The 12613-nt window shown below is 33.6% G+C and overlaps 1 protein-coding gene across 1 annotated transcript in view; it reads right to left on the reverse strand.

Annotated features, from left to right (window-relative positions):
• LOC121874852 (RYamide receptor-like) overlaps positions 1–12613 on the reverse strand; it is a 129392-nt gene that overhangs the window by 20769 nt on the left and 96010 nt on the right. Inside the window, exon 5 of the mRNA XM_042379138.1 lies at positions 2658–2799. Coding sequence (XP_042235072.1) covers positions 2658–2799 — 142 coding nt within the window. The remainder of the gene's footprint in view (positions 1–2657; positions 2800–12613) is intronic.

Raw genomic sequence — 12613 nt, forward strand, 5'->3', positions numbered from 1 at the left:
GTATTAAATCACTGCCTGTAGCTTATATATCTCAGAGATGGAGAGACAGAGACAGAGAGGAAAACAATGTGCTGAATATTTCACGACAGAGCATGAAAAACACACACACACAGCAGACCCGTGAAAATTTAATAAAACACGTTTGGGTGGTTTACCAGGTTCACTCTCACAATATATGCAACTATATATATTCAAGTACTAGCAGAATCGTCGCCCTCCGGGTGGCTCCACATTGTCTCTCTGTTCAGTTCCCAAAACTTCTTCTTTCATCAATAGTTCATGAACGGTGTATGTAAGTTGTACCATGTTTTTCACTACAACGGTACAGCAAAGCATATTTTTTTAGCATTACACTGTTATTATTTTATTGTCTAATCATCACTACATATAACACCACCCATCATCACTGCATATAACATCATCCATCATCACTACATATAACACCATCCATCATCACTACATATAACACCACCCATCATCACTAAATATAACAATATCCATCATCACTACATATAACATCATCCATCATCACTACATATAACACCATCCATCATCACTACAGATCGGCAAAGTAGTTTCCGAGATTCTCGTGCGGACACAGACATAATTCTTTGTTATATATATATATATATATATATATATATATATATATATATATATATATATATATATATATATATATATATATATATATATATATATATATATATATATATTGATAAAATCACACGGGAAAAGGGAAACAACGGAGCACCTTAGCTTTCGTCTATATTGAAGACACCTTCAGAGGCAACTGGATTACATGGACAGAGAGAGGCTTAAATATACAGGGTGACCTTAAAACATGAGGTCAGGTCATAATGATGTCATCCACTAATCCCCACACCAACACACACGTTCTCTTGAACGACTGAGAATATATAATCAAGGCAATCATATCTCAGTACTTGATGCATGTGTCTGGTAATCAAAGAATCTTGTCTCACCTCGAAGTTAGTCTATCACTTTATGCTTTAGGGTTTTGTTTTGTTTCCCTCCTCTTCCCACTTTCTCTATACCTCATCCTACCTATCTCTAACGGTTGTTTGTTACCCCTTGGAAACCAATGGTTCTTGACTTTCCTTTTTATAAGATCCTGGTTAGGCTGGCAAGGGATTTATATCCCAAAGGCCAGGCATTGACAGTATTTATTTGGCTATACCGTTCTTTTTGTTTTTGTATTAAATTTGATAATCTCGATTGTATTTTGGTATTGGTGGTGGATTGTTGACTCCTTTTCTGCTTAATCTGAACCAAGCGTGTTCTTCTTACTGGTTCGTTGTCGAGCCAGTTAACTACAGTTTTTTAGTCTAACTCTCGTACATGTTCCTATGTTCTTTTGCTTTGGTTGTAGATGTCTATGTTTACTGCGTTACTGTTGGCTCTTCTATGGAGTTCTTCGTTTGTTATTCTTTCTTTTTAGCTGATGTTATATATGAATCTTGGGCTTTTATTTTGTTCCGTTTGAAGTTTCTTGATTCTCGTTGCACTGGATGAGTTGGGTGGTACAGGCGGGTAGCACATTACGGATTTTATTAGCGTCGTATATGATTTTGTTTTGTTTGGTATGTTCAGGTTTTTGGATCTGTTTATTTTTGAGAGTTTGCTACGTAGTTTGTGGACTTTTTCGTTGATGAAGCTCTGGTAACCAATTGTTGAGAGTTTCAGTCCCAGGATGCTGCCTTCGTTGGTGTATGGGTAAATTTCTCCATCTACTATTACTGGTTCGACCTTTTTCTTGGCAATTGGTATGATTTTAAATTTGTTGATGTTTGTCCGTATTTTCCATTTCTTTTCGTAGTCATTTATGTTTTTTATTGCTTCTGATTTTCCTTTGAATTGTGTGATCCCCATTATTAAATCCTCTTTTACAGCATTCTATATAGAATTATATAAGTAAATACATAAAATAAATATATCAGATAAATAAAACTAAATAAATAATTAAATAATATATGTAAAATTAATAGGAGTAAATTAGAGGAGTAAATCTTAGTTTTCAATTATTGATGGACAAAAGTGTAATTACCAACCTTATTACGCACTTGAACACCTAAGATGTTGAAGCACAGTATTTAGTACCTCTCAAGAACGGCTTGAAGCTTAGCGGAGATATCACCAATTACCTATAATCACTTAACCTAACCTATAACATTATTTATCTTGATCCTTGAAGGCTTAACCTAGGACTATTTAGAACTTACCCTAAGCTACATAACACTGACATCAAATATGCGTTAATGAGGACGACTACGGAATGACCTGGTGTATCAGAAGTGTGGATGATGATGGCGACTACTGACTGACCTGGTGTATCAGAAGTGTGGATGATGATGGCGACTACTGACTGACCTGGTGTATCAGAAGTGTGGATGATGATGGCGACTACTGACTGACCTGGTGTATCAGAAGTGTGGATGATGATGGCGACTACTGACTGACCTGGTGTATCAGAAGTGTGGATGATGATGGCGACTACTGACTGACCTGGTGTATCAGACGTGTGGATGATGATGGCGACTACTGACTGACCTGGTGTATCAGAAGTGTGGATGATGATGGCGACTACTGACTGACCTCGGAATAAAAATGAATGATTGGAACCACCTCTCACTGACCTCGAGTAGGTGAAGATGAGGACAACGAGCGGGAGGAAGTACTGAAGAATCATGAGGGCCATAGTGTAGTACTGACGGAGAACCTCGTCGGGCCACTGCTCTCTACACACCTCTCGGCCATATGACTGGTACATGCGGATATCTGATACCAAAGAGAGAGATAAAAACAAAGAGATAAGAATCGAAGTGAGACCATTGTGTTAGAGAGGACAGAGTAGCGGAAATTGATGTCCTGAAGGGAAAAAAATCAGATAAACAAATAAAACAAGACAAAATGTAAGAGAAATGGTTAACGTGAGAAAGAATTAGAGCATCCGTTGACAGAAAGAAGAAACGGGTGACGCATGAGAAGAAAAGAAAATGAAAAATCTTTGACACGAGAGAAAGAAGGAAAAAGAAACGGAAGAAACAAGAAAAAGAATGAAAGAAAGGGGAATAGGAGGAAACAGGAAAAAATAGTAAGAAAAATGTATGGTGTGAAAGAAAGAATAAGAGAAACGAGTAACACCGGTGAAAAATGAGGAAACCAAGAGTCGTAGCAAGTGAGGGAGGGTGAGAGAGAGTGTGTGAGGCAAGGAGAGATGGTAACTGGGCTATATTTTATCAGGGAATGAAAGGAAAGAATGAAATACTAAGGAATAAAACTGGATGAAGAGGAAAGGGGGAAATGGCTGAGAGAAAATGGTAAGAGTATTGTTATATCCTCTCTTGATCACAGAGGAAAGGGAGCGGAAACTGGACAGTGAGAGTAACTAAGACAGGATGATAAAGTTGTATTAAGTATAAGGTCTTTAGAAACATTAGAGAAGAGAAACGAGAAGTCATTTAGGGTAAAAAGAAAGGCGAGAGAAACTTAAACAAAAGCATATTGTTAAAAGTATACAATAAACATATACCGCCTCTATATACAAACATTCAAGCATTCTAAATAAATTTGCTTGCTCATATGTCTACATCCCATCTTTACCTCCACCGTGGTGATAACTCTGGGTGGAGCAGCAGCGCCCCGTGTAATATGTGATGGTGTTGTGATTTTTGCAACGACGCCTCAAGTAGAAAATTATCTGCCACTGTAAGTTCCACTCGCTATATTGTTGAGGAGTAAACTTAAAGTAGTTGTAGTGAGGTGAGGTGAGGTTTGTTCAAGGGAGGCCAGAACCGACACGAGCTTTACGGAGCTTCACGTGAACCGTTCATGCGTTTATGATGCTATGAGTGCGTGTGTGTGCGTGTAAGATATTCATGTATCCATGCATGTTACATCATATTAACTATGTCCTGTACCAATAATGCCTGCAGTGTTGTTTCTCAAAGACGCCCTTTAGTCCGCACTCTTGTGACCCTTCATGTTGGGTGTGTTCCCCTATCTTGTGTGTGTTACAGTGGCTGTTATTGTAAATACATAATCTAATCTTTTAACTACGTTTTCACCTTAACCCTCGTCAGTGCCTTGCAAGTAATTAAGGGCTTTACAGGTAACACAATGATATTGTTGACATATTTACTATGTGCTATCTACAAAACCCCTGTTACACAGGGACAAAACTGGCGCTTTCATATACACACAATGTGTGGTGTTAGCTAGTGGGGATCACCAGAACACTCACAGTTGACATCACACAACTTCAACTATCTCCAACAGTGCTAGTCATCACAGCAGCACTCGTTATATGAGTTGGTGCAGAGAGTGTGATTATCTCACCACAGCTCCATAACACTCACTCATTACACATGTGTTGGCAACTCCTCCGTGGGATTGTGTTTTAATCTACACCATGAAGTTGCCGGAAAACCATCTTTTTAAAGTGAGACAGATTGTATGAGTGTGGAAACACAGAAGAAGGCAGAGCATTCCACAGTTTGGCTGTGTGAGGAAATAAGGATGTACTATGAATAGTTATTCTAGTGTGACCGACATCCACGGAGAAATGGTGGGCACCGCGGGCAAGAAGTGTGTTACGAGCCCACGGCATTGTCGGCGGTACACAGGATGCCAAATTGACAGAACATTGCCCGTTAAAGTACCCGTAAAAGAGAGAGAGTAAAGCAACATTGCGGCGAAGAGAAAGGAAAGAAAGATTGTCAACTAAAGTATGAGAGTTAATAAGACGAAATGCCTTTGATTCCACCCTATCTAACAGTTGGAGAGAAGAAGAGCCACACCAGATATGAGAGAAGTACTCCAAGTAAAAAAATTCATCCAAAGAAATTATTTTTTTAATTTCCGTTGCCTAATTCATATGTTTTATTTTTTATTAATTAATATTTGTTACATACTAAGGGCCAACAAAGAAGTGAGTCTATAGTGATTCGTGTATTAAACTATGGAATATATGAAGTCCCCAATAGGTTAGTATTTATATTATGAAAAACCCTATGTTCTCTTTCTATATTCCGGGTTATTTGTGCAGTGTTCACCGTAATCATTCTCAGTACCTAATATTCCACACCGGATTACTAAAACGATATTATTATTTATGCAGAAATGGTAAATAGCATTGGGTAATCATTTGATAAGTTATATAAAAAAAAACACCTGATGACTGAGGGGACAGGAGGAGGGAGTAAGGGCTCGAGGTGTAGAACTATAAAAGTAAACATCAAGAAATATATATCACGTAAGGTCACGTTATAATGAGTTATAAAACGCTTTAATGAGTAAACACTAATTGAGGTGAGTGGGAGAGAGACTGGGGCGGAGATAGTAAAACGTGGCAGGCTGGCACCGTAGACTTTCACGCCGTGCCGTATTGTGTGCTGCACCATAGCTATTGGCGGTTCAACTACACTCCCTTTATTGTGTGGACAAATAATGACCACGTCTTTTTAAATAGTCACACGTGATCTGTAGTTTAGGATTTATTGATATATTGCATTGCTATTGTAAAGGCAATGATTAGAATGTATTAGTTCATGTAATAGTTATAGGTATCTTTTTTTTATTTCCTTAAGCTGACGTTTAGGGTTTAAGTTAGATCTTTCTAGATATGGTTAGGTTTCTTATAAAGCCATAAGTAATCTGTTAGCTGTGTAGGTATAATAAGGGAATCCACATTTAATGAAACAAAATTATATGCTGATCTAATATTGTTGAACGACGGTAACCTAATAATGTCTTACGATACTCTAATTTAACCTAAACTTGTCTTACGCTAGTCTTCAATAACCTTAGAGCCTCCACAATTCTCATTCAGGGGGTTGTGAACACGAGTTGTTATATTCAGCATTTTGGTCTCCCTCGTAAGCTTCTTCCGAAACACATAATCCTTCAAAACAATTATGTACACAAACATTTATGAAAGGTCTTGTTAAAATATTCATGTTATATCTTGTAATGATAATATATATATATATATATATATATATATATATATATATATATATATATATATATATATATATATATATATATATATATATATATATATATATATATATATATATAATTCACCCAAAGAAACTTTTTTTTTAATATCCGTTGCCTTATTCATATGTTTTCTTTTTTTTTGTTAATTAATATTTCTGTTACATACTAAGGGCCAACAAAGAAGTGAGACTATAATGATTCGTGTATTAAACTATGAATATATGAAGTCCCCAATAGGTTAGTATTTATATTATGAAATACCCTATGTTCTCTTTCTCTATTCCGGGTTATTTGTGCAGTGTTCACCGTAATCATTCTCAGTACCTAATATTCCACACCGGATTACTAAAACGATAATATGATTTATGCAGAAATGGTAAATAGCATTGGGTAAACATTTGATAAGTTATATAAAAAAAAACACCTGATGACTGAGGGGACAGGAGGAGGGAGTAAGGGCTCGAGGTGTAGAACTATAAAAGTAAACATCAAGAAATATATATCACGTAAGGTCACGTTATAATGAGTTATAAAACGCTTTAATGAGTAAACACTAATTGAGGTGAGTGGGAGAGAGACTGGGGCGAAGATAGTAAAACGTGGCAGGCTGGCACCGTAGACTTTCACGCCGTGCCGTATCGTGTGCTGCACCATAGCTATTGGCGGTTCAACTACACTCCCTTTATTGTGTGGACAAATAATGACCACGTCTTTTTAAATAGTCACACGTGATCTGTAGTTTAGGTTTTATTGATATATTGCATTGCTATTGTAAAGGCAATGATTAGATTGTATTAGTTCATGTAATAGTTATAGGTATCTTTTTTTTATTTCCTTAAGCTGACGTTTAGGGTTTAAGTTAGATCTTTCTAGATATGGTTAGGTTTCTTATAAAGCCATAAGTAATCTGTTAGCTGTGTAGGTATAATAAGGGAATCCACATTTAATGAAACAAAATTATATGCTAATCTAATATTGTTGAACGACGGTAACCTAATAATGTCTTACGATACTCTAATTTAACCTAAACTTGTCTTACGCTAGTCTTCAATAACCTTAGAGCCTCCACAATTCTCATTCAGGGGGTTGTGAACACGAGTTGTTATATTCAGCATTTTGGTCTCCCTCGTAAGCTTCTTCCCAAACACATAATCCTTCAAAACAATTATGTACACAAACATTTATAAAAGGTCTTGTTAAAATATTCATGTTATATCTTGTAATGATAATATATATATATATATATATATATATATATATATATATATATATATATATATATATATATATATATATATATATATATATATATATATATATATATATCTATATATATATATAAATATATATATATATATATATATATATATATATATATATATATATATATATATATATATATATATATATATAATTCACCCAAAGAAACTTTTTTTTTAATATCCGTTGCCTTATTCATATGTTTTCTTTTTTTTTGTAAATTAGTATTTCTGTTACATACTAAGGGCCAACAAAGAAGTGAGACTATAATGATTCGTGTATTAAACTATGGAATATATGAAGTCCCCAATAGGTTAGTATTAATATTATGAAATACCTTATGTTCTCTTTCTATATTCCGGGTAATTTGTGCAGTGTTCACCGTAATCATTCTCAGTACCTAATATTCCACACCGGATTACTAAAACGATAATATTATTTATGCAGAAATGGTAAATAGCATTGGGTAAACATTTGATAAGTTATATAAAAAAAAACACCTGATGACTGAGGGGACAGGAGGAGGGAGTAAGGGCTCGAGGTGTAGAACTATAAAAGTAAACTTCAAGAAATATATATCACGTAAGGTCACGTTATAATGAGTTATAAAACGCTTTAATGAGTAAACACTAATTGAGGTGAGTGGGAGAGAGACTGGGGCGGAGATAGTAAAACGTGGCAGGCTGGCACCGTAGACTTTCACGCCGTGCAGTATCGTGTGCTGCACCATAGCTATTGGCGGTTCAACTACACTCCCTTTATTGTGTGGACAAATAATGACCACGTCTTTTTAAATAGTCACACGTGATCTGTAGTTTAGGTTTTATTGATATATTGCATTGCTATTGTAAAGGCAATGATTAGATTGTATTAGTTCATGTAATAGTTATAGGTATCTTTTTTTTATTTCCTTAAGCTGACGTTTAGGGTTTAAGTTAGATCTTTCTAGATATGGTTAGGTTTCTTATAAAGCCATAAGTAATCTGTTAGCTGTGTAGGTATAATAAGGGAATCCACATTTAATGAAACAAAATTATATGCTAATCTAATATTGTTGAACGACGGTAACCTAATAATGTCTTACGATACTCTAATTTAACCTAAACTTGTCTTACGCTAGTCTTCAATAACCTTAGAGCCTCCACAATTCTCATTCAGGGGGTTGTGAACACGAGTTGTTATATTCAGCATTTTGGTCTCCCTCGTAAGCTTCTTCCGAAACACATAATCCTTCAAAACAATTATGTACACAAACATTTATAAAAGGTCTTGTTAAAATATTCATGTTATATCTTGTAATGATAATATATATATATATATATATATATATATATATATATATATATATATATATATATATATATATATATATATATATATATATATATATATATATATATATATATATAATTCACCCAAAGAAACTTTTTTTTTAATATCCGTTGCCTTATTCATATGTTTTCTTTTTTTTTGTTAATTAATATTTCTGTTACATACTAAGGGCCAACAAAGAAGTGAGACTATAATGATTCGTGTATTAAACTATGGAATATATGAAGTCCCCAATAGGTTAGTATTTATATTATGAAAAACCCTATGTTCTCTTTCTATATTCCGGGTTATTTGTGCAGTGTTCACCGTAATCATTCTCAGTACCTAATATTCCACACCGGATTACTAAAACGATAATATTATTTATGCAGAAATGGTAAATAGCATTGGGTAAACATTTGATAAGTTATATAAAAAAAAACACCTGATGACTGAGGGGACAGGAGGAGGGAGTAAGGGCTCGAGGTGTAGAACTATAAAAGTAAACATCAAGAAATATATATCACGTAAGGTCACGTTATAATGAGTTATAAAACGCTTTAATGAGTAAACATTAATTGAGGTGAGTGGGAGAGAGACTGGGGCGAAGATAGTAAAACGTGGCAGGCTGGCACCGTAGACTTTCACGCCGTGCCGTATTGTGTGCTGCACCATTGCTATTGGCGGTTCAACTACACTCCCTTTATTGTGTGGACAAATAATGACCACGTCTTTTTAAATAGTCACTCGTGATCTGTAGTTTAGGTTTTATTGATATATTGCATTGCTATTGTAAAGGCAATGATTAGATTGTATTAGTTCATGTAATAGTTATAGGTATCTTTTTTTTATTTCCTTAAGCTGACGTTTAGGGTTTAAGTTAGATCTTTCTAGATATGGTTAGGTTTCTTATAAAGCCATAAGTAATCTGTTAGCTGTGTAGGTATAATAAGGGAATCCACATTTAATGAAACAAAATTATATGCTAATCTAATATTGTTGAACGACGGTAACCTAATAATGTCTTACGATACTCTAATTTAACCTAAACTTGTCTTACGCTAGTCTTCAATAACCTTAGAGCCTCCACAATTCTCATTCAGGGGGTTGTGAACACGAGTTGTTATATTCAGCATTTTGGTCTCCCTCGTAAGCTTCTTCCCAAACACATAATCCTTCAAAACAATTATGTACACAAACATTTATAAAAGGTCTTGTTAAAATATTCATGTTATATCTTGTAATGATAATATATATATATATATATATATATATATATATATATATATATATATATATATATATATATATATATATATATATATATATATATATATATATTCACCCAAAGAAACTTTTTTTTTAATATCCGTTGCCTTATTCATATGTTTTCTTTTTTTTTGTTAATTAATATTTCTGTTACATACTAAGGGCCAACAAAGAAGTGAGACTATAATGATTCGTGTATTAAACTATGGAATATATGAAGTCCCCAATAGGTTAGTATTAATATTATGAAAAACCTTATGTTCTCTTTCTATATTCCGGGTTATTTGTGCAGTGTTCACCGTAATCATTCTCAGTACCTAATATTCCACACCGGATTACTAAAACGATAATATTATTTATGCAGAAATGGTAAATAGCATTGGGTAAACATTTGATAAGTTATATAAAAAAAAACACCTGATGACTGAGGGGACAGGAGGAGGGAGTAAGGGCTCGAGGTGTAGAACTATAAAAGTAAACTTTAAGAAATATATATCACGTAAGGTCACGTTATAATGAGTTATAAAACGCTTTAATGAGTAAACACTAATTGAGGTGAGTGGGAGAGAGACTGGGGCGGAGATAGTAAAACGTGGCAGGCTGGCACCGAAGACTTTCACGCCGTGCAGTATCGTGTGCTGCACCATAGCTATTGGCGGTTCAACTACACTCCCTTTATTGTGTGGACAAATAATGACCACGTCTTTTTAAATAGTCACTCGTGATCTGTAGTTTAGGTTTTATTGATATATTGCATTGCTATTGTAAAGGCAATGATTAGATTGTATTAGTTCATGTAATAGTTATAGGTATCTTTTTTTTATTTCCTTAAGCTGACGTTTAGGGTTTAAGTTAGATCTTTCTAGATATGGTTAGGTTTCTTATAAAGCCATAAGTAATCTGTTAGCTGTGTAGGTATAATAAGGGAATCCACATTTAATGAAACAAAATTATATGCTAATCTAATATTGTTGAACGACGGTAACCTAATAATGTCTTACGATACTCTAATTTAACCTAAACTTGTCTTACGCTAGTCTTCAATAACCTTAGAGCCTCCACAATTCTCATTCAGGGGGTTGTGAACACGAGTTGTTATATTCAGCATTTTGGTCTCCCTCGTAAGCTTCTTCCGAAACACATAATCCTTCAAAACAATTATGTACACAAACATTTATAAAAGGTCTTGTTAAAATATTCATGTTATATCTTGTAATGATAATATATATATATATATATATATATATATATATATATATATATATATATATATATATATATATATATATATATATATATATATATATATATATATATATATATATATATATATATATATATATATATATATATATATATATATATATATATATATATATATACACCACCCAAAGAAACTTTTTTTTTAATATCCGTTGCCTTATTCATATGTTTTCTTTTTTTTTGTTAATTAATATTTCTGTTACATACTAAGGGCCAACAAAGAAGTGAGACTATAATGATTCGTGTATTAAACTATGGAATATATGAAGTCCCCAATAGGTTAGTATTAATATTATGAAATACCTTATGTTCTCTTTCTCTATTCCGGGTTATTTGTGCAGTGTTCACCGTAATCATTCTCAGTACCTAATATTCCACACCGGATTACTAAAACGATAATATTATTTATGCAGAAATGGTAAATAGCATTGGGTAAACATTTGATAAGTTATATAAAAAAAAACACCTGATGACTGAGGGGACAGGAGGAGGGAGTAAGGGCTCGAGGTGTAGAACTATAAAAGTAAACATCAAGAAATATATATCACGTAAGGTCACGTTATAATGAGTTATAAAACGCTTTAATGAGTAAACACTAATTGAGGTGAGTGGGAGAGAGACTGGGGCGAAGATAGTAAAACGTGGCAGGCTGGCACCGTAGACTTTCACGCCGTGCAGTATCGTGTGCTGCACCATAGCTATTGGCGGTTCAACTACACTCCCTTTATTGTGTGGACAAATAATGACCACGTCTTTTTAAATAGTCACTCGTGATCTGTAGTTTAGGTTTTATTGATATATTGCATTGCTATTGTAAAGGCAATGATTAGATTGTATTAGTTCATGTAATAGTTATAGGTATCTTTTTTTTATTTCCTTAAGCTGACGTTTAGGGTTTAAGTTAGATCTTTCTAGATATGGTTAGGTTTCTTATAAAGCCATAAGTAATCAGTTAGCTGTGTAGGTATAATAAGGGAATCCACATTTAATGAAACAAAATTATATGCTAATCTAATATTGTTGAACGACGATAACCTAATAATGTCTTACGATACTCTAATTTAACCTAAACTTGTCTTACGCTAGTCTTCAATAACCTTAGAGCCTCCACAATTCTCATTCAGGGGGTTGTGAACACGAGTTGTTATATTCAGCATTTTGGTCTCCCTCGTAAGCTTCTTCCCAAACACATAATCCTTCAAAACAATTATGTACACAAACATTTATAAAAGGTCTTGTTAAAATATTCATGTTATATCTTGTATATATATATATATATATATATATATATATATATATATATATATATATATATATATATATATATATATATATATATATATATATATATATATATATATATAATTCACCCAAAGAAACTTTTTTTTAATATCCGTTGCCTTATTCATATGTTTTCTTTTTTTTTGTTAATTAATATTTCTGTTACATACTAAGGGCCAACAAAGAAGTGAGACTATAATGATTC

This window comes from Homarus americanus, unplaced genomic scaffold (assembly GCF_018991925.1).
Source record: "Homarus americanus isolate GMGI-L3 unplaced genomic scaffold, GMGI_Hamer_2.0 scaffold56009, whole genome shotgun sequence".
Classification (NCBI taxonomy): Eukaryota; Metazoa; Arthropoda; class Malacostraca; order Decapoda; family Nephropidae; genus Homarus; species Homarus americanus.